The sequence below is a fragment of the Strix aluco genome, chromosome 3 (genome assembly GCF_031877795.1).
Source record: "Strix aluco isolate bStrAlu1 chromosome 3, bStrAlu1.hap1, whole genome shotgun sequence".
Taxonomy (NCBI): Eukaryota; Metazoa; Chordata; class Aves; order Strigiformes; family Strigidae; genus Strix; species Strix aluco.
In genome coordinates this window covers 87927830-87951897 of record NC_133933.1, presented here as the reverse complement: position 1 = coordinate 87951897, position 24068 = coordinate 87927830, and the positions used below count along the sequence as shown (strand labels likewise).

General features: G+C 37.2%; 1 protein-coding gene across 4 annotated transcripts in view; it reads left to right on the top strand.

Moving 5' to 3' along the window:
- Nucleotides 1-24068, top strand: part of KLHL32 (kelch like family member 32) — a 130326-nt gene that overhangs the window by 62699 nt on the left and 43559 nt on the right. For all 4 annotated transcript variants that reach the window (XM_074820763.1, XM_074820764.1, XM_074820761.1 and 1 more), the window contains one exon: nucleotides 5382-5480. In XM_074820763.1, coding sequence (XP_074676864.1) covers nucleotides 5382-5480 — 99 coding nt within the window. The remainder of the gene's footprint in view (nucleotides 1-5381; nucleotides 5481-24068) is intronic.

Genomic DNA, 24068 nt, shown 5'->3' with positions numbered 1-24068 from the left:
GTTCCCCTTCTTAAATATGTTATCACAGAGGTGCAGCCACCATGGCTAATTGACTCATGCTTGGCCAGAGGCGGGTCTGACATGAAGGCAGGGAACTTCCAGAAGCTTCTCACAGGGGGCCATCACTGTAGCCCTCTCCCCCGCTACCTAAACCCTGCCACACACACAAACCCAACACAAGGTATCAAGCTATGGACAAGACAGCTTTTCTAGAGCTGAAATTAATCCAAGTAATGAAATGTCTTCCCAAAAGATAGTGAATTTGCTCGGCGTCTTACCTATAATAACGATATTTATTTGTAATAGTGGTACTTATTTCTTATAATTACTTATTTCTTACCATTACTTATAATAATGGTATGAAGCTGCATCAGGGGAAGTTCAGGCTGGACTTTAGGAAAAGGTTCTTCACTGAGAGGGTGGTTGATCACTGGAACAGGCTCTTCAGGGAAGTGGTCATGGCACCAAGCCTGTCAGAGTTCAAGAAGTGTCTGAATGATGCTTTTAGTCACATGGTTTAATTTTAGGTTGTCCTGCAAGGAGCCAGGAGTTGTACTCAACGATCCTTATGGGTCCCTTCCAACTCAAGATATTTTATGATTCTAGATTTACGTGCTGTGCATTTAATACAGATTTTCATTCAATTTTCTGGAAAAATATTATGACGTATGTCAGAGAAATGCTTGTTGTGATTCCTTCTAGTATTGGCTAATGAGACATATGGATTTTGTAACAAGCGCTATTGAACATGAAGTGCAAGTGCTTTGGGCAGTTCCCTGCAGGAGACTAGAGCATTCTTTTCCCACTCACACTTTTTTGAAGCAGCACTTCTCAATGTGTAAGGAGCTCAGGATTCGACTGAAGCACAAATGAACAGGGAGACAGGCAGAAGTGCTAACTGGTTGCAAGTGAAATGCAGTCTAAATTACTCTGAAAGAAAAGTTAGGTTTTTTGACTACGCTGAAGCACACAGAATGGTCTCCAGAGGGGAAAAACAAGTGGTACTTTCGTTAGATGCCTGTCTCGTTTGAAATGCTGATCACTGCAAGTGGAGCCAAGAAGGAATTTTCTTTTGTATCAGACTGGCAGTAATCTTATTTTTTTTGTTTGTTTTCTGTGTTAAATTCCGTATGGTTTGCTTTCTAGAATTTTCTGACATGACATTACATATTTCCTTACTGTTATAGCATAATGCTAGTTTATTTTTTATGTGAATCATCCCACCACCTCACTTATTCCATGACTCCACAAACAGCTGTATGGAAATGAGAAGGAAATACAAGGGTATAAATGAGTAGCTGGAATGAAGGTGATAGAACTGTATCCTTAATCTCTCCATCTTTGTACACATGGTTTAGCCTTCTTGAGCATAAAGTAGCTTTAGTTTAGTGTCTCTAAAAGTGTCTGGATGAAATATCATGCCCTGCAGTATACAGGGAATAGATTAAATGATCTAATCGTACTTTCCAGATAAAAACCTCATGAGACTCCATAGAGGTGATAGTTAATCTGGACCTTACCTTCTCCCTCAGGGTGTAAGTTTCTTGGGAAGGACAGTTTAAGGAGTTTTCTTCTCACTTTCTTTTGTCTGTTCTTACCCTCTTTGCTACAACCATACAAGTTTTTTTGTTGGCCTGTACTGGTTTGTTGGTTGTAGGGGGGTGAGAGGCATTAGAAGAGTAGGAGGATGTTCTCAGTCTGGACAGTGTGGACGTGAAGCATGAGTAGTTCTTCAGAAAGGATGGTGGTTCACATACTGCTCTTAGCCCAGGAAGTCATAGCAGCTAGTTTGTCTGTGATGCCAAGAAGGCTACCAAAGAAAAATGACTGAAAAGAGAGGCAAGATGTGTGATCCCAGTTAATCTTTTCCATGCTTACCCAGAGCCCTAAGATGTACTGTGTTGCAGGTATGCAGGGTGAGTTGGAAAAGGAAGAGGAAAATCTTGGGAAAAGGGGGAATGAATTCCAGTTTTAAACTGCTGCCTGGAGGATGCAGTGTTCAGGGCCATGTGTGGCTGATTATAGGATTCCCTTTTCTGCCTCAGAATTGGGCTTCAGAAGCTCAAGTTTAATTTACAGAAGTTTCTAATTCTTGCATTTGCAGAGCAGCTTTCCTCAATATATCAATGAAGCATAAATGGATGCATTTCCATATAGATTTAAACTGTATGTCTAAGAAATGTGAATCTAAGAAATTTTGTAATCTGCCTTTCTGGATTTTGTGAACTCAGCACTCTGTTGCAAAGAAACACCAGATTTTTGCATCTTTTCTATCCCTTGGCCTACGGATCTGCCCACAAGAGGGAGTGAAGTGGATTTATTGTGTGCTATCTGAAGGGTTTGTGGAACGATGGAGGGTAGAATGGTATCCTGAAGAACAAGATTCCTTTTTGAAAACACAGTCATTGTGTGTTGAAGGAGAAATATAGTTCGTGAAAGCAAGCAGTACATCAGACCTAGCGGCTTGGGAAAGTAAGTTACTCAGGCTATCTGCAAGATCTGCCCATTGTATACAGGGAGAAGGTGGTTAAGCTGATTTTCTTGGGTAGCATCACGGGCCAGAGAAAAGTTGAGAGCATAATGGAAATTTAACCCTCATAAATAAGATGCAGCCAGGTGCAATACCTGAATTGCAGCTAATTAATCTTAATATAAAAATAGCACAGAAACCAGTCTTAAGATGGCATGTGCCGTACAAAGGCACATCCTTCACTGATGAAGATTGCAAAGTTTGTCTGACATTGATGGTTCCAAATTACTCCCTTTTCTGCCCTGATAATTATGCCTCATAACCCTTGGGTTGAGGATGGAGAAGGGAAAATGATTAAGTTTATCTCTTTAGTTTTCACACTAATAAATTGTGATGAATTTTGAAGGTGTGAATCGAAAGTAGATCTTTGTTTCCCTCTCCTTAATTTTCAATAAGAGTAATCACGAAGACCTCTGAGCTATTGTTTTGAGGGTTAGATAAACAGAGGAGAGTCAGCCACTGTGTGTGATTGTGGTGTGCATATGCTGGTATTTATGTGCATTTACTGTTAAGATTCAGCTGGATGGCCTATATAGCATATAAACAGCTATGCTGGTAATTAATGAAAATCAAGTAATTCTATTAATGTATAGAATCTAGGAGGTGTGGAATAATTGTAAATTATGCCAGTTTTAGGAGAAGGAAGACTTGCAATATTTTCTTCCTCCTTATTTTCTTTTTCTTCTGGGTTTCCCCAGCGTGCAGTTTGCTGATGGTGAGCATTTAGCATGGATGAATTAGTATTTTTGCCTATATCCAAATGAGTATTGAATAAAAATTCAGATAGTTCCGTTTAAGACACAGTCTTGGGAAGAGACAAAATAAACTTCTCTCAGTTATCTTGGGAAACACAATGGTGAATGTGTTATCTGAGCTGAATAAATCTTGCATGATATGGGAAAGCTGTAAGAAATGTAAAAACATGTAAAATATGTCTGCCACTTTGAAATGAACTTTTGTTGCTGATTTTGTGCAAATCACCTCTAGGTAGTGGCCAGTCACCCTCATTGCCTCTTGTCCTACTTCTCATCTCATAATGCTACTAGTATTATTCGTAAATGGATTGCTGTAGCTTTAAAATACATTAATATTATCATAGTTAAATATAGCTTGTCTATGCCTACAAGGTAGTAATCTGCTTAGGGTTCTGGTTCTCTTCATATTGTGTCTTTAACAATGCTAAGCTGGTGGCTGGCACTTAGTAAGTAATATGACATCAGACAACAACTTCCTCAGTGTGAATGATGTCTGAATAACAAACACTGCAAGGTCTAAACCAGCTTGTTTTGTCAGTCTGACCTTGAGTTTTCACTTGAAAATACTTGACGGTACTGCTCTTTTTTTTTTTTTTTAAAAAAAAAAAAACCACAACCTATTGGAGATATTTTTATAACTGAAATACTTTCTAGTTTTACATTGAACTACCTCTCATGCACAGCAATGTCATCAACACCAGCCAAATACCTGGATTGTGCTGAGCCTGACTGATTTACGTTAAGATCCTTACATGTCTTTCTGGCTAGATAAAGAACTTTTATACTGTATGTAAATTACATATATGTTCACTTAAAACCTAGTATGAATATATATAGTGATTTGCACAAGCTTTAAGCATGTCATATGGTGACAGATCTCAATATAAATGAGTTCTTGATATGACAAGGATCAATCCCCTTCTCTACTGCTCTTAATACATCCATTATGTTGGAGATGATTTGTGGTTTTGCTTGAAGAAATGCATACATGTTTTTTTCATTTCCCTCAAAACTAGTTTAACTGCAAAAGATGCAGACGAGTGTCTTTCCTTTTGTTTGCCATTCTCCTTATTCCACTGCATTTGAGACATATAAAGGGTGCTGTGAGATAAAACTAAATTGTGTGGGCAGAAGAAAAAGGATCTGAAAAAAGCTTTACTTCCCTGTGGAGTAGTGAGAGACTGACCTCATGTGGTGTGAAACCAAAGTTGCCAGGGAAATACAACAAGGATAAAACTCTGAATAAACTGAGTATCTTTGAAACACTAATTTTTCTCGTGCATTTCTGATTTTTGTTGGATGTCGCATCACTTATATTTAAATAATACTAGTGTGGATATTTTGTGATGTGATTGCTGATAAGAAGTTGACCAGTGTCTGTATTCCTAAAGATTTTTTTGTGTCCTGAAAGGGATGCTCTAACAAGCTGACCCCAAGACATCAGGCTAGGAGCTCAGGCCCAATTATCCTGGCTGCTGCCTGTGCGTGATTTTAATTGAAATGAGTAGGAGTTTTATGTGAGCAACTGACAGAATAATCAGTCTTGGTTTCTAAGCCCTTTCTGGCACTTCCCCAGCAGCATGCTCACTCCGTGCCTTCACAGCCTTGCTCTGTAAAATGAAGACAGTGGTTAGGAAAATTATGAAGTGGTACCATGCAAGAATGGGAAGGGTGTTCCTAGCCTGTATATATTTTACAACCATGAATAATAGTAATAGTGGAGACTTCCGAGTCAATTCTGTTGGCTTGATTCATCAGTGTATATGGAAGCATCCAGATATATGGATAACAAAAGAAGGTTCTGTTATTTTGAAAAGTCTCCTTTTTAAATGAATAACATGCATTTAGTTTTAAAGGATTTAGGAGGTAATGTGGCTTTTGGACTCTCACAGGAAAATCTGCTTAAAAATCCTTCGGGCAATTCAGGTGAACTTTAAAAACTCTGTCCCCATCCTGCAAAGACTTCTCTATGTGCTTAATTGTACTTTTTCTGTTCTTTATGTTGACTTAAATGTCTGAAACAACAAAGGCCTGTAGTGTTTTCTACAAGTACTCGTGAGTTCTACATGACAAACTTTCTATTTGCTTCTTTACAGATCCTCTTGGAACCAGGGGTGATACAAGATGTCCTAGCAGCTGGGAGTCATTTGCAGCTGCTGGAGCTTCTCAGTTTGTGTTCTCACTATCTCATTCAGGTGAGGCTTCTCTGCCTGATTATCAGCCATTTCTGTTTGAAAAACTATTGTTTCAAGACTAATTTCAGTAGGAGAGTATTAGTACAATACCTGGTGTAACCTATGTGGCAACAAACTGGATTTCATGAGACCTGACTTCTGTGTGTAATTTGGGTATTGGTTTGTGATAGGTGCTTTCTCCTCCCATCCATTTTGTCCATTTCAGTCCTGAAAACAAGGATGGTCCACTGATTAGTATCAGGACATTGGGAGTTTGATTCCCCCTCTTACCAGAGAATTTGCTTTCTTCTGCATCACTTTACCAAATGCTAAATATTTCCCTGTTGTGATCATGAATATTGTGAAGCATTCAGATGCATAAGTGTTCATAACAGAATATCTATGCTTCAGTGAGAGGTAGTAGTACCCTGGAATATGCATCATTATGCTGTTATGGACACTTACAATAGCACCTTATTCTCAACTGGCGTCGTGCCTGTAATGTTGATAATATTATCAACAGTAGGACTGTCATTATGAAGCAAAAAATCTGAATCCAGTAAAATATTTTTTTGTGCTTGGCTTATATAGGAGATGGCTCATGATGGTAGCAAGAACATAGCTTTGATGTGTATCTCTGAAAAGCCTTATTAAAAATAAATGACAATAGCAATTCTACAGAACTGTTTCCTTTTTGCTGTAATTTTTCAGTATTGTTTCTGAAGTAGGGTGCATTGGCTGTATCTGAGCAACAGTTGGGCATGGAAATGCTTGTTGGCACAGTCCTCTCCGTATGCACTTGCCTTCTAACAGCATAACTGCCCTTGAACAGTCTGAGTGTGCCTGGCAGCACACTGAGCTACTGAGTACCATAGGCATGCAGGATCTCATGATAAAAGCTTCAGGACATACTTGAAGGGTCTGTGTCTTATGGAGAAAGAATCTGTTCCTTGAGTGTTAGCCTTAGGGAAGCCTTTAAAATGTATGTTCAGACAATGAGGTGGTATTAATTAGTGCATTATAAATTGATTGAAAAGTTAAAGGAGCTGGTAGAGTACTGCAATTTGTATCAGTTTGATTTTAGGAATGTAAGGAGGGATTTAATTTTTCTGAGAAAATAGACATGGAATGTAATGGGAAAGATGTTTGGTTTGAGAAATAAGAAACGTGAGATGCCAAATAAGCCACAAAACCCTTTGACCTACCAGTTGTCAGGCAGGCATGGGAAGGGGTTACTTTTAATGAGAAAGAAGATACAAGTCTAACATTGATAGCCATACAGTGTACTTAATGTCACCCTAACAAATCAGTCAGTGCAAGCATGTCTCTGCTGCTTACGTGCTCTGTCTTTGTCAGAAATTGAACCAAAGAGACCATTGCAGCAAAGAAGGTAGGGGAAATATTAAAGAGTAGGGAAGAAGCTGAGTATTGTAGTGCTAGTGAGGTAGGGACATGAGAGAGCGGTAGGAAAGGACTAGGTACATGCTCAGTGTAAGTCCTTATGCTAACTTCTGTGAGCTGTGTTGAGCAGTCTCTGTTATTTGTAGCTCTTCCCTTGGCACCATCTTCATACTTTTAATCCTGAGGTCACTGCAGTGGAAAGACAGCTGTAGAACTAACAGTGTTTTGAATCTCATCCTTGATGTGCAAACCATAGTCACATATTTAGGAACAGACTGCTAATGAATTAAAAAAACAAACCAAACAAACAAAAAACCCAAAACCATACCCCCCCCAGCCCCCCCAAAAAAACCAACCCCACAACCCTAGAGTGAACAAACATCGCTGTCAAATTACTCTGTAATTAACGGACCAATAAAAATTCTCTGGAGGTGACAGGCAATATGCAGTTACTCAGATAATGTGAAAGAGCTCTGTTACTCTGAGTAGTGTGCCAAGGTGGGGTAACTGGAGCTACACTGGTGTAAAAATGAAGAGGAAGTGGGACCCAGTGTCCAGATTTACAGTGATGGAGGTAGGGAATAAGGCAGGGGATGAAGGGTAGAAAATAAGGAGGGGAGAATATGTGTTGGGAGACACAGAGCAGTGGTAGGTCTGTATTTTTTAATCAGGGTCTCATTGTAAGGTTTTGAGTCTACATGGACATCTGTGGGATGATTGTAGCTTATATCATGTCAGTCTCTAGACTATATTTTACTCTTTTTACAGTATGTTTTTTACCAGGTTCACCCCATCAAGGCAATCGTGTAGACAGATTTGCAGTCTGAATAGATCACAGTAGGAATTTATCAGTCTTGTTTGTTCTGCTGTTGCAGTCCATGCAAGTAGTCAACCTTGAGTAGTTGTATAAGCCTTTTTAGCAGGGGTCAACAAGGTGCTGTGCATAAAGACTGCGATATCTTTCAGGGTCCAAATTAATTATATCAAGTATCTGTTTATGTTCTACGTATTATTGGGTCACTTTAAAAAATATCTATTGCTTTATTTTAGTACCATCTAAAAATAAAATCGAAGTAGTTGAAGGCTTCCTTAAAGCCACTTATCCTTGCTGCAGTTGGTAACTGGGGTGTCTTGTCACCCCACATGCAATGGTACAGATGCTGGGAAGAGAATAATGCTTGCCATTTCTCTTCTTTCTGATGAGTCTGAGTGCTGCAGAGTTCTTCATTTACTGTACTAGTGAATTTCTTTCTTGCTGTTTTGAGTTGTTCAGACATCATGAACTTAGCTTAGTTTGCATAAATTCAGGGAATATCATATGTGGGATCTAGCTGTCATTTATTATTGTTGCATAAAGATGACAGAGTTTTAACTTGTTAGGGTTGTCTTTAATTGTTTGGATTGGACCAGGCTTTTCCTGTATAAGAGTGCTGTTCTTATTGTTAGAGCTTGTTCCCGCTCTTCTCTTTCTTTTGATGTTCCAGCTTGCAGGTTTTTTTTGGAGCTCAAGAGGGTTTAATCTCTTCTTGTTACTTTTATCTGGAGCCTGTAATTATTTCATGTATTTTAATAAGAATTTTTTTTGCTACAAATGCAAATGGCATGTCCCATAGACATACCTGTTCCAAGGCACATTTGTAGTCTGTGGGTTCCAAAGACGACTGTACTGATCTACTTCACTGAAGAAGGGTCTAATTGTCGAAGATCATTTGCAGTGCACTAGGGCAGATTCATTTCCAGCCAACACTTACTTTTATATTCACTGATCTTTAAGGAATTTATTCTCAGTGGTGTCAGAATAAACAAGATGTTATTTTGACTGTGACAGATCTTCTTTCTTATAGACCAAGCAGCTTAGAGCACTTCAATTTGTTGATAAATCTAGAAAAGATTTCTGTAACAAATTGTTTGTATCATGATTTTGACATTTTTATGAAGAGTTTTTGATCAAAGGAAAGACAGAAAAAAAAAAAAGGAAAGAAACATTCTTTCCCCCCACCCCCAATTAGGTAATATCCATCTCTAAGACATTTATGGTAGCATGATGCAATGGAGGTTTTTAACAACACTGCTAGTTTGCTAAATGTGTTTTATCATCTAAAAACTTAACATTATCAAATGTTCTGTAGCATCTAATTAATTCCATTTTCTCTTTGGAAAGCTCATTCTCATTTTCAATTGATAATTTACTAATTTTTATTTTTAAAAGAATTGTGGATCATATTTTCTCTACTTGCAAACAAGAGAAATGCCCTACTTTTGGTCTTAATTCCAGCTTTGTGTTGTGCACTCTTCTCCCCCCACCTTAAGAGTGTCATATCTTGACTTATGATTACTCCCCAGCCTTTGCTGTTTGGGGGTTTTGTTTTTAGCTTCATTCGTAGAGGAGGACTTTTTGGAAGCATGCTGATGTATTTTATTTAAGATACATACATATTCATGAACCTCTCCGATCATGTCGTCTGCATAATTCTCAGGTACTTTAAACATTGAAACAATGCTTGAAATCTCATACATCCATCTCAACCTAAACAAACGGTAAGGCAATGTGATTATTCTTACCTGTATTGCTGCCACATAGGTATGGGAAAGCTAAGCCGAAGACTTCAGCTTTGTGCATCTTGAATTGCACTAAGGTCTGTGTTCACACACACTTCATTTGCCTGCAGAGTGCACATCTAATTCTCTAAGATTCATGTTTCCTGAGTTTCTCTTCCAGCTCTGATTGATTTTCAGTTTTCGCTGAGATTTTTCAAAGAAGGCAGAGAGCTGCAACCAGCAGGTAGACTTTGAAATATAAAGGGAATGACTTGTCTGATTGTCTTGTTTCCCTTTTAAAAGTTTTAGCTTTTAGAGTTCCAGTGGACCATAACTCTCCTACTATGACATTGGAGAAGGCAAGAGAAAGCTAGTTGAAGGCGTTGAATGGGATGGAAATCTGAGAATGGACTTGAGCTGTAGAGAACGTGGTATTAGGTAGTGTGTTTGTGATGACCTATTTTGCACTTTAAAGCTTGTAAATGTTTTTCTGAAGGGTACATGATGACTTTATTCTTATGCAACAGAACAAATGTGTTAAAAGATTTATTCAGAATTTAGAAATGTTTGTTTCATAAATATGTCTGAGTTATATAACTGACTGTAGATATAAGAAGTTTTGTCTTTTTCCTCAACTGTTTGTATGTTAAGTACCAAAGAGAGCTACAAACTGGAAATTATTTCAGTAATCAGAGTCTTGAGGAAGGAATGCTATTGAGAATACAAGTTTTTAATGGAATTTCCTTCTACTGATCAACATCAGCTTAATATTGTGTGGATATAGATTTAATAATCAGCTTTTAAACCAAAGGTTGATTTCTACTGGCATTCAGGGACCTGAGACATAAGACTGTCCATATTTGAAATCTTAAAGCTAAGTGATTTTTTTTGTATTTACTAAAGTCCAGTATTATTGTTTTCAGTGGAGTTCTATATATTCCTGAGTTACATTCACAGTTATAGGGTGATAGGTGTGAGAGCTTTAGAAGCTGCAGAACTGTCCAAAGCTCTTGTTTCTGAGAGACAGGACATGGCATTTACCCCTTTAACTTTCTGCTGCCAGATCAGGCACATTTTGTGAAGAACAAATTAAGTTTGCATACTGGACAGAGCCTGGGATATAATTTATGTTGTGTTTATTGGTTGTACAATTGCATATTTTCAATATAGCCTTATTAGAAGTGATGTTAGCTGACTCTCCCTGTACTCAATGCTGGAAATCATTTCCTATTCTCACAGTAGCTAGGAGCAGCAAGTATAGTAGACATGAGCAGTGATCCTGATTGCCAGTAAAGTTCCCCTGACTGTTAAAAATTGTTCTTGGGATCATAAATGTTTTTGTGTCAACGGAAGTGAAAAGTCTGATGCCAACTTTCCTGTTAGTTTTAACTGCATTAAGTTCCCTGATAAATGATAAGTGTACTAGATTACCTTTTAGAAACTTCCGTACAACAGATAGAACTCTGCCACAGGTATACCTGCCCACTTGCTACTCATGTCAGCTGTAGTATCTTTAAAGAGGGCTAATTTAAGCTGAAAAGAACATTTTAAGTGATTAAAATGAGCCTGAAAAAAACACAGCACTGTACAGCAGCAGTCAATTGGGATTTTCTTGGAGACGCCTCTGTACTGTATGCTCTGGATTCTTGTATACAAAAGCAGACACAGAGCAGGGTCAGGCCTGGAATGCAAAAATTAAATGAATCAACTCACAAATGATAAAATAAGACCTCCTGGAGTAATTCTTGGTAATGATTGAAGCAGGCAATTTTTCTTGGGTAGAGGCATTTGATTTTTAATCCTCTGCTGTAATGGTTAATCTAGGCTTATAAGAGAAAATTTTTTTCATGGTGTACGAACACCTAATTATCTGGATCTTTTCTTCTACTAATTTTAAACTATTTGAATGTGTTTCTAGATTGAAATAGGTTACTGTTTTTAAAAGAAAGAAGCTACAAATGAATCTGCTTGTGGAATTAAAAAGAGTGTGCATGGTTTACATACATGGTGCAGCCAGAGCTTCAATGCTATTTATTTTTCTTAAACTCAACTTCTCCATTTGGAACAGTGCCAACAACACAATCCCAACTTTCACTAAGATACACTCCTTCAGAGATGAATTAATTCTTACACCAGAGATTGAGAGCATCACCTTTGTATTGCGAGAAGCCCCAGCTCAGTTGGGATTTTAGCTCCTGGGTTTTTCATATAGAGCAAATTAAACTATTGAAAAAAAATCTAAAGGTCATCTAGCAACTAAGACTTGCCTTTTTTTAACTAATACTGAATTTTTAATCTGAGTACATGCATGCACACTCTCCAGCCGCCACTCCCGCAGAATTAGTGTGTTGTTTTATAAAGCCACCACCTTCAAATTTGAGTCAACCAACCTGTGGTGGAAAGAATGACCTTCCCATCCCAAGAATACAAAGTACACAGAAATAATGTCAGCTTGCATTTCACTGGTTTTCAGTGGTATGCAACCAGTTGTTGCTGTGCTAGCCTGCTATTTTTTGAAGGATCATGTTTTGTCAGCTCTTGAGTCATTTTGCTATTGACAGTCATTAGGATAGTTCTTGTACAAAGGTCAAAAATAACTTTGGGAATGTATCTCCTCTCTTTAGCATACAGATACATTAGATACAGATTTATATATATGAAATGTAAATGCATTACTAAGCATTTCTACTTCAAATGGAACTTGGGGAAAAAAGTGATGGTGGTTTTCTCCATTTTTTTTTTTAGTTGGTGTCAGTGGGGAAAGTAAAAATGAGATATACCCAGTCACTTTGAATCCCATTCTTACTGCAATCCAACTGCTGCTACTTAGCTGCGATGTGGTAGTGGATATTCTGCTCCTGGGGTGTTAACTGTTAAAGTGGTACAGCTGTGGTCAGGAACCTGCTGTCTTTGTGTGTGTGTTCTGCTTTTCCTAATGAAGTAATAGCTGGCAAAGCTGAACTGGAACTGCTGATGGATGTGTCGAAAAATATGCTGGAGTGTCTAGGTTTACTAGTGCTGGCAAGATTAAAGCTCCTGAGCTGTCTAGCTAGTTGTGTGGATACACGTTGCCACGTTCTGCATCAGAGTCGCGGGAGAGGTCACAAGCTGGGAAGCGGCAGGTACTGCTACGTCTTCCTTCTCTTTGCAATTTCTGTCAGAAAGGGAGAGCAGCTTTGGTGTGTGTTTTAAATAGGAGCAAAGAAGCTGTATTACTTCACTGTTTCCTTCCCTGCCCCTCTCACGTTGTCTTTCTAGCCAACGTGGCCTCCTTACCTGTCCCTCAGCCCCTGAAAGATTCCTCCTTCTCAAAACTTTCTAGTATTTTTATAAAGCTGTAAACAGGGGCTGATGAATCCCAGAATGCTTAGTGTTCAAAATTCTTCTTTGGTTTTATTACAATTTTATGTCCTTCTCATCCCTCCTGCCCCCCAATGTCTTTAGCTTTTAATTCTTATTACTAATTGAGGCAGTTCAGATGCATGAACCCCCAAAATGGCAGTATTTGTAATTGGGCAGTGCAGCTACGCTTACCTGCTGGTGACCTCGGCGACATGCCCAGTTAGCAGTCTGGCACGAAAATTTGTTTGAGTGCAAGATATGAAACCCAAAAGGCCGAATGGCTGTACTGGACTTGAAATAAGGCAATCGGGGCCCTTCCACCCCAGGTGTGGGCAGCAGGTGGCAGTGTGAGTCCGTAACAGTTTGAGCAGATAAATTCAAGCTAAAATCAGAAAAAATGAAAAGAAAAATTATTTATTTTTACTCCATATTAGTCTTCTGACCCAATCAGTAAAAAAGTCATTATTCACACAACACTGGGCAATATGCATTGTAATTTTTAACAAATAATAGGAAACTGTTAATGTTTTCACAGGAAATACAGTTCTGTCTTGTGCAGCAATGGTCATTTATCACTGCACTTTGTGAAATCACTCATTTGTTCTAATTTGAATGTAAATGACTCTAAGGTTTTACAAATAAGGTGACAGACTCACATAAATGTAATTGCAGGGTTCATCTCTCTCTTTTTATATATCACTCATTAAGTTATGAATTAAATACATCGTATTAAACCAGGGGCATGTCCAATGATGATATTGTAATGGCAAATTACTCTATGCTATTAGAGGTGTATTTTTTATTCATGGACATTAATTTGTCATTAAGCGGCATTAGTTTAGCACTTTTATGTGGAAGACGTGACCTGAAAGAGGAGACTTACAGCTCTAATGTGAAGGAACAGGAATACAGGCACCAGATATACAGAGCTTTTTTTACCTCCTGTAAAGAAGCAGAGGGACATTTTATTTAAATTTGCTTTGATCTAAAGCAATTTGAGTTGTGTTAAGCCATTCTAACAAAGGTATTTCTGATACATGGAAATGCTTTGGTTATAAAGTATTTACCAATATGGGAAAAGCCAGAATGCTAAGTACAAACTGGTGACTATAAATCATTTGTAACCTATGAACCTGAAGACAACATTGGGCCTGAAGTGAGTTACAATCTGATTTTATCTCAGAAATATCACTGTGGTAGAGAGTTAATTGTCCATCTTCTCTTTCCTCTGTACAGGCTTAGCCAAAATAGAACTGATTTTTTTTTTTCCCTTCTTAATTATGAAGTAAGTATCTTTTACCTCCTCTATACTTCGTATTTTTAAACAGACTATTATTATTTTCACAGGGATCAATTTCAAGTTTGAAATGTTAAGCAGGAGCAGAATGTTTCTTGAGAAAATATATTATTTGATGAAATTTGAGAGGCAACTTGACACTTGTGAATGACTGTTCCATCTTTAAAAGATATTAAAAAGACCTTGTAAATTTTATTTTACAGTCAGTTTAATATAAGAGACTGGCTTTTCAAAACCTTGTTTACTTAATGGTGGAGATGGACTGAAGTTATAAGGATCCAAGCTGATACATCCCCCAATTTGGCAGTATTTGCATTTTAGACTTTTTTTCAGACCATCTCTTATTAAAGGTAAAAAGTCTGAACTTGATATGAATCTATGTAGTTGATTTCTCCTCCCACCCCATTATATAATATGTTTTTCTGATGACTTAATCATTACTGTGTGATCCATCTATCTGAGCTCTGAACCATTCACAACACACTCAACTAGTGTGTTGTGCTAGTTAAGAAGATTTGGAATGAAAATTACTTAAGCCCGAAGTATACGTAAGTAGTTTCAGAAATGGAAGTACCCCAAATTATCATCTAGTTTAACTACTGTTAAATACTATTTCAGTACTTAATAGAGAAAAATTTTTCGCTGAACCATTTCAGTTTGTAGGGAAGCACAAAGTAGGAAACAAGTTCCGTGTAAGGCTGTTGATGTTTTCCAGTAGATCTCTTAGCAGCGGTAAATCAAACAGCATTTCAGCACATTCCATCATTTATATGTTTTGTTTGCACAACTGCATCAGAGCAGAATTTGCCAGGAAACCAGCATCTTGCTTGAGAATTGTGATGTAGACTAATTCTATTTAAAACAAAAACTCCATTTCTGTCCAGGGTATTGAGTAGGCCTTGAACCCAGAATGAATATGAGTGTATGTATACATATTGTCTTACTGAATCTTCAGCCAATATGTAATCAGAGCTTTGAAAGTTATAAATTGTCCTCATTCATCTTACTAATTCTAAAAATTAAAGATACAAACCTAAAGATTAGTGGTATCAACAACTTTATTGACTATTAATAACGTCCTGCAAGTGTGTTACTCCAAACTGAAAAATGTTTGTAACTTTATTCACTTGCTTTCCTGTGTAATCTATTCTGAACATCTGTTTATTAATTTGGAGGAAGTTGCTGCTAAATTTCCCATCTGTTTCAACAGAGTCTTACAGAATTTGTGATTTCTACCACAGAGTGTGTCTAGCTGTATAGGTGGCATTGGATCTTGAATGACTTAAATGAGAACTTTTATCTGCTGTTCAGCGGGAACTGAGCTGGAAACACATGGAATTGTTTCTACAGTAATTTTTTGTAGGAACTGTTGTGTCCTCTGGATTAGAGGGGTGGTAATGTATTGACTGGACTTGCCTCATAAACACCACTTTGACCTTTGTTGTGAAAGTCTGCAAAGCCATTCGAAGGAGGTTTTGTCTAAATTCTGTTTCAGTGTTTTCTCCTTGTTTACCATAAGCCACATCTGTTCTAATTATATATGCAAAAGACCTTGAGTTTCCATAGTATCTAAGCACACCTGTTTATCATGGGGAAAGTATTGTAGCAACCTCAGGTATGTTCAGCCCCTAAAATGGATTGGAATTCCCACTGACTTGAAATGACACGTTGTGGACATGGAGAAAGCTAGGGGGACAGGCCCAGTGTGGTATGCCGGGTCCAAAATCAGTGTTTATATGTGCTTGTATTTTGGTTTTGCCTGCCTCTCAATATTTTTACTCATATTTGCAGCATTACCGTCTTGATGGGGAACTGAACTATGCAGGGGGAGTATATGTATACAGTGGTGATGTCAAGGACCCCCAGAGACTGATATCAAACTTTAACTAAATACTTGAAAGTATTTGACTACTTAGGTACTGTTGTGAGTCTTAACTTACATGTGTATTATACACCATCGGTAAAAAGTTCTAATCAAATTCTGGACTCGTATATCACCATTCAGCCCCGGACCAAAAATTGAACAGATTAACGGAACTTTTTGAAAAAGAATAAAGCAAGTAGCTAAGATTATCAGAGTGTGTGGTGAATATTTTTGGGGGGAGTGGGGCAGAAACAAACAACATTAGGTATACGTAACCTTTGATAAGCTGTTGTTAGTGTTTTGCTTTTAGGTGTGGTTGAAATCTTTGAAATTTTGAAGTTTTAGCAACATTTCTTATTCAAATTTGTATTTGAAAAGGACTAATTTTTATAACATTGCATGGAATAATCATTGACTAAAAACTTTTTCAGTAAGCTGTAGTTCAATTTTAAAAACAGTGACTGTTGTTCAATTAGCTGCAGAAATACATTCTTTTTGAAGTAACTGAGCTAATTCCCTCCTCTAAATGCCATTCTAATTTTCTTTAAAGGGTGTCTGGCTTCACTTCATTCTGACTGTGTTTAAAGGGAGATACAGAAGAGGGGCCCTTCATATACTTAAGGATTTTGAGATACTGACAAGCATCTCTAGCTGTGAAACCTTAGAAATTTGGCCTACAGTGATCTATTCTGATTTTAAAGATGGTGTTTTCAAGTAGAAGTCTTGAGGCCAGTGAGAATTTAGTCATTTGGTTGCATGTCTTAAATATATGATGCGTTGGTTAAATTTTTTTCCTCTTTTGTATTTCTATGGAAAAAAGCCTTGGTGGTAAAGCATGGTCTTCTGACTATTAGCTGTTTGAGATTTGGGGTGGGGGGGAATTGTTTTTTATTCTTGGTAAGAACTGCTAGAAACTAAATGAACAAAAGTCAGCACAGTCTTTGAAGGCTCATGCCTTCCTGATGCTTAGCACCTTCATCAGTGTGAACATTCACATGTGGTAGTTTTGGGAGGACTTGTGACTTGTTTGGCACTACTGAAGGTCAGATGTAGGAGATGTCAAACTGGACATTGAGTCAAGGTCCTTTTTTTACATTTATGCTTTGCCCTTCCTAGGTGTTCTGGTTTTGAGAGTCAGATTTATAATAATTTCTGACAAAGAGAGTGATAAGTGAATCCCTAGTCAATAATGCTTAAAATACAAGCAAATCCTCCTTGATCCTCACACATACTAATTATTTTTTTTAATTCAGTGGTGCTTCCAGAATTTTTTTCATTCTTTTACTTTTCTTCCTCTATGTGGACTACTACTATCTCTTTTTATCCTGTTTGCCTCCTGAAATCAGTTCTGAATGATCAGCACAGCTCCTAGTCATAGGAGAGAGATGTTCTTTTCACTGCATAAATTTTGGGACAGAGTGTTGTGGTGGGTTTTATTTTACTGAGACATAATGCTTATACAAAACATGTTACAGACATTTTGCTGATATATTGAGCTGTCTAAATAACTTTAAATTGTGTTAAAAGTTGCAGGTGGAGTGGGCAAGAAAAGAATTATCTAATTACTAGACCACTGGAGTGGGTTCCAGGCATTTGAGGTTCTGTTTTTTTGTATCTTCTGCATCATGGGAAATACTTTAAATTATTATTCTGCTTCTCCTTTTTTCTCTGTGAAGTGAGAATTTGCCTTGGTTTAGTGCTGTGAGCAAAAAATTTCTCAGTGATTTTTTGAGCCGAGGTCTGATATTGCAGGAGCACAGACATACCTGAACAAATAACAGTTTTCCAAATAAAATGGAAATGTTGCCTTTTTATCATTGACATACTTATAATCAGGTTCTTTTAACTGCTGAGTACCCTTATATCTTCCTGCAACTGCAACAAGTCTCTTGCTCTTCAGAGGAATGTGAAACCATAAACCCTTAGAGGTCAAATTGTGCAAATATTTCCTTCTTTACCTGTACAAATGATTGGCAAAAATCTTGTTTTATTGCAGTCATTTTCTTAATGCAGAGTTGCAGAATGTTCATAATCACACCAAGGCAGTGCAAACAGTCCTGTACTTCCTAGTCCAGGGGCCAGGGTAACTTTGATCCTGCATTCATGAGCCAGAGACTATTTTCTGAAAATTTATTCAGAACTTTTTTTTCTTTCATGTATTCTCTCCATTTTATAAATATCTTTGCTCCAGATCAAATCCTCCAGGAGTCTTTCTTTAAAAAACGAAGTAGAGCACCTTAAATCTTGCAAGGTTGGTTTTCCAGCCTATAGTATTTTCATATCCTTAAAGTGTGGACTTCAGAACTGGGACCAATATTTGAGCAGTAGCCTTAAAAATGCAATGTTGAAGCAGCAAGAGGATTTGTTTCTTTTATTGGACAGTACTCGGTGTGCATTTTATGACATGAGCCTCCTTTTTTTTGCCAGTTCTGAGAACTGATGTTGCTATTTATGACTGCTTCGTAGTGCCTCCTGATAGCCTGTAAGTGTTGTTCCAAGAAGAGCCTGGTATATTTTTCTATATTAGCTATGTTACTGGTTCTCAGATACTTTTTAAAATTTTTTTTTTTGATGTGATCACTTTGCCAGGAAAGCCAGACATATTCTGTCATTCTCATAATTTGTTACACCCTGCTTTTGCAAACTCTGTGGGCAACACTTGTCATTCTCTAGTTCAATAAACTGTTAACAGTATTGGACCAAGGATCAATTCCTTGAGGACTTTGCTGGAAAAAGTTACACTGCTTTATAACTTACCATTAATAACTTCTATTTTGAGATTGTCATTGAACAAATCTTTGATCTAAGATGCGTCCCACTGCAAGTATGTAATATATGAAATTTATGAAACATTATAATGCTCAACTTTCTCTAATATTCCTTGTGTTAAATTTTGTTCCATTTTATTGTGCCGATATTTCTTGTTAACTTGGGAAAATGAGCTCTTTTGACATTTCCAAAAATAAGTTCCCATACTGGTGCCTTATTCCTTTCATACAAGTCAAATGTTAGTAGATAGCTGGGGTGATGTGATTCTTACAATACATTAGGAACTATTGATTTATAATTGCTGACCAATTCTGCTTTGTCTATCAAAATGATACTCAGTATTGAGTTATCCTGCACCAGATTCAGCCTTTCTGTAGATAGTGTCACACTCTTAAAATTCTGAGAAAGTTTTGTTGCTTTGTGTTGTTTAGCAAATATTTGAGTTTTGAATTTGTGTTAATTAACCTGTCATTCCACACATTTTAGACAGTCTGTTTCATTCTCTAGTGATATTAGATGTCCAGCACACTACAGTTACCCTTTTCTAAGTCTCCCTTTTTAGGTGTGTTTATTAGCTTTGTAATCCTTAACAGCCTGGTGACAGGCTGTTGCCTGGGATTCTGAAGCAGAGACAGGTTTTTAAGAAAAGTGGTCCCTCGCTGGGTTTATTACAGAGCACACGTATACATCATTGAAATGTTCCAGAAATAAAATGTCATAAAAAGATTCTGAAACAGAGCTGTTTGAATCATATTATATATTCTTTGCACATGAACACCTCCCCTGTTCTTATTTATACCTAGAGTGTTAACTTTGGTGTATTGATAATTTTGGAATATGCTGTTTGTTTTTTAGCACAACCTCATGAGTGTTGACTTCCTTTTTTAGTTAGTGACTTTCATGCTATTATCCATCTTTGTTACTCATTTATATTTATGTAGAGCAGTTGGAGGAACTATCACCCAGCCTCCTTCAGAAGCCACGTCTTCTGGATTGTGATTCTAACTCTCCTGCTAGAGTCCAGTACTGTTTGCCCCTTGTTGTCTCTGGGCTTCTTGTCTGGATCTGCTCTCCTGTTCTTTGGTCTGAGGTTTTTTCATGCTTCTGCATTTGAAAGTGATAGTGTCTTTCTCAGACCTGCTGGTGCTCCGAAATGGATCCTAAGCAGTGCAATAGAAATGGACTTCCAGCCTTCAGGTTTTGCCGTTGTGATTTGGCCCATAGTGGACAATGATGCAGACAGGATCTTGCTTAGCTGTGGAATAGATTATGGACAGTGCAGCTAGAATGGGATGAGATTTTTAGCTGCGAAGTTCAAAGAAGTCATTACTGAGCATATCCAAACTATTTATTTTTCTAGAGGCTGATGAGGGGAGGTCAACAGAAGTTTTTCAGAGTGAAGGCAACTCCTCTGAGCTATTTCCGTTCTGAATATTTTTAATGTGGAAGAGCAATGGTCTTTTCCTGTCAGTCTCATTCTTAGTAATGTGTAATATGATTTTTGAGATGTCTTCAGGAGATTTTAAAGAGATTCATCTTGAGGTTGGAAAACTTCAGCTTTCAAGTGTTAAATGTTGGCAAAATAGTAAGTTATTAAAAAAAGGCATTGGAAAGGAAAACTGTCAGGTGTCTCTACGAACAGATCTATAGTAGATATAGAGGTAATGTTGACTTTTTTTTTCTTCCCCCTCTCCTCTGTGCTGGTAATGGAGATGGCAATTAAGAATAAAAAAGACACTTTAAAGTACTGTGTATTAGAAACATATTTTCTATTTGTCTTTTCACTGTGTTTGAAAGTTTATTTAAAACTTTCATTGTTTTTCAGAATATTAAGGGGATTTCCTTGCCTACTTTTGAAACAAATCTTAAGAAAATTATTGAAATAATTTTTCCCCCAATAAGTAACTGGTATGTACCAGGACGGTTACAAGATTCGTTACTCAAATATAGAAGGAAATTAAATAAGCAATTGAAAAATAATTTCTGAGCATCCTCAGTAGAATCTACTGCATCCTACTCAATTCCCGTTTGTAGCATGTCATATTATTCCTGTCCTGCCTGGCAGATGGAAGGGCTGTTACTGTGTCTCACCTGAGGACCAAGTTTACAGAGAATTTTCATGTATTAAATCATACGATGGCTTTGAGCTACTAATGTGATGCCATCAAGAAAAAGGCAGTTTGAATCTAGGATATTTCATGTAAGGTAATTTATAAAACTATAAGGAAGTATTAATGCTGGTGTGCAAGATAATGCTGAAAAATCATGAGTACTGTGAAGAGTTTGCCCATGCAGAAGAATAAATGCAGTCAAACTGGGAGAGGTGTAGAAAAGGGCAGCTAAGATGATCAGGAAGACCTGTTTTACGTGAGGAGATTAAAAGAGCTTGGCTTTCTTAGTCTAGCAAAATGAGGGCTGAGGTGGAATAGGATTGCTTTCTGTAAATATATGAAGGGAATAAATACCGGGGGAGGGGGGAGAGAGACGGAGTGCTGCTAAAACTAAAAGATAATGTTGGCACAGGAACAAACGCATATAAACGGTCTGAGTAAATTAAGCTGGAAATTAGGAGATGGAGTTTCAAAATCAGTTGAACCTTCTCAGAATAGTAATTGCGAGCAAGAACACAGCAAGTTTTGAGATGGATCTTTCTTAATTTATGATGATGATTTGATGAGCTTGTCCAGTATAGTAGAGGAATAGGCTTCCACTCCAGTATTCTCATGGCCTTAAACTGTTATTAGAGTCTGCAAAAGAATTAGAAGCAATAGTATTGTACAGTCCTATTTTTCTTTATTTTTCTTGTTGATGGTAATTATTGTTTTAACTGCTACTCCTGGGAACTTTGGGTTTCTAAAGGACAAAACTCACTCTTCCTGGATTTGACAATATTAGCAACAACAACAACGGAGTGAACATTTACCATAAAAGATTGCTGATGGTTGATGGATTAGCCAAGTAGTTTTCAGCTTTCCTCAAGCACTGTAGCAACCCTGAGGAGTTAGCAAAAATATGAAGTAGTAAAACATCTGCAAAGACTATGTACCAATATTCTGTGGTTTCTGCTGGAGTAAAGAATTCAGGATTATGTCATTCCTCATAACATATTTGAAGAAAAGACAGGCTCCCATAATTGGCAAAAACTGTAAACATTGATAAATCTGACTAAATCCTCTCTTTGGCTTTCTACTGTCTGAAATGGGATAAGAGGAGCTAGGTGAAGGGTTAGGTGATCTCTATGTTCCAGTTCATCCCTGCATTTTTATTTGTTAAATAATAATGATTGCTACAGTTATCTTGCCAGGAATACTGGAAATATATGAAACCAGGTGAGATGTGAAGCTTTTCATTTGGGGAGATTCTGTGCCAGGTGCAGTTAAAAAAAAAATAAAAATTCCCACATCAGCATCTGTTTAGCAAGGGAAAGCAGCTATTGTAAACAGAACCTTACCTGTGGTTGTTGCAATGGTACCATGAAGCTTTAACTGTGAAGTCTTAATGTTTCATTATTATATTTCTTTCCATGATACACTTAATCATGTATGTGATATATAATACGTATGTATAATGAGGGTCACTTAAAAGATTTAACTGGATTGCCATTTGAAAATATTTGTATTATTTAATAACTTAGATTGATCTGAGATTCTAGAAAATGTTTACTCTTTCAGAGGTACTTTTGAGTACCTGCACATGGCATGTTTCGCTTTCTTTTTTAAAGGCTACTCATATGTTTCATCATATGAGCAATCTGAGAATGTCATGTCTTTCCACTGTGTTTGTGAAGGTCACAGGCCTCCTCCACGCCTTCAACAAGGGTGCTTGCTAGCACCAGCCAGTGGGATTGAAACTGAAAACTAAGTAGATATAGGGGAACACTGTGAGAAGGGAAATTAATTCTCATAGGGTAGAGAGAAAATAATAGGGCTGAAATGTTTTGATATTGTTGCTTTTGTGCTTAGCCCCAGACCTACTTTGAAATAACAACAAGGATGCAAAATAACTTTTCATGTTTAAAAGAGGAAACAAAAGCAAGAATTACAGAAAATGTTGAGAAAGCAGTGATCTACTAGAAAAATTAATTTTATAAAGTGAGTCATTTAAAAAGTCATCCTTTGCTGTGCCTATAAATACATCTACAATCTGCACTGATCTTGTAAGAAATGTAAACACCATTTTATACATTATAAAATTCTGACCCAGCTGTTCTGCTGTGACCAGGCTTCAGCATGGATGGCTTTGGTGTTTAGTGCTTAGTATGAAATATGTATGTCACTGTGCTGTTGAGTATGTGCAGGATCTGTTAGTTCTTGGGTAAATGTATGAGGTTTTGCAGAAACTAGAACCTTTGATATAGAAAGGAAGATCTAGAACCAACAGAATCAGATTTTTTTTTTCCTCTTAAAGTTGTGTTGATCCCTTTTGTTGTCAGATAAGTGTAGTGTTTTTGTCACTACAATTTTTCATTCTGTTTCTATCCCTTATCTATTTAGACTCTGTCTTTGCTATGATTTATGTCAAGGTTGTTTTCTGAATGGTGTAGCTGGTTCACAGTATTTAACATAGCAGAGAACCTAGAGGACGTAGGGTCAAGACCCTGTTGTGCTGCGTGCTGCTTAAGGATTTTTGAATAAACGTGTCCCTGTCCCAGAGACCTCACACTTCCTTTTTTTTGCTATAAAGAGGCTGAAACCCTTTTAGGAACAGGGGAAATAGTGTCACCATGCAACTCTTCTCTGTTATAGCAGCAGGGCTAGTCATTTAATACCTTGATTTATAACAGTGTTGTAATCTAAATAGGAAGCAGGTGGAGTTACAACTGGGTATGATACTTTGGATATTAATGGCTTGGCTTGGCAGTGGAATTCTAAAGCTGTATATACTTTTTCTGTCTTAATTATGCATTCATTAAAAGCTTTTATACCCAACAGAATAAAGTAAATATTGTTTGATCTCTGTAGTGTGCTCCCAGACTGTAGATTTGCACAGCAGGGTCTTGATAATCTGAATAAATTGTATTTCCCCAAGGAGTTTATCTTTCAAATAAGGTCATAAAGAAATGCATTCTTTCCCCTTAGTTCTCCTTGTGCTTTTTCTGCTATTTATAACACAGAGCAGAGGAATAGAGGTATATTGTAGTCTGCTGTGTATTTGGTTATGATTAACTCTAATTTATCAATCTGTTACATCCTTTTCTGTGGCTTGTGCAAGGCAATTATTCTTTAAAGTACAAACGAATAAAGATGGATTTGGAAGTAATTTAAATACAATGTTTATATCTATTTTTCCTGTTTGACAATTTATCATATTTCTATATTAAAATGCACCTCTGTATTAAAATATGGACAATGTCACATCATTTATTTTGAATATTTAATATTGTCATCTTTCAGATTAT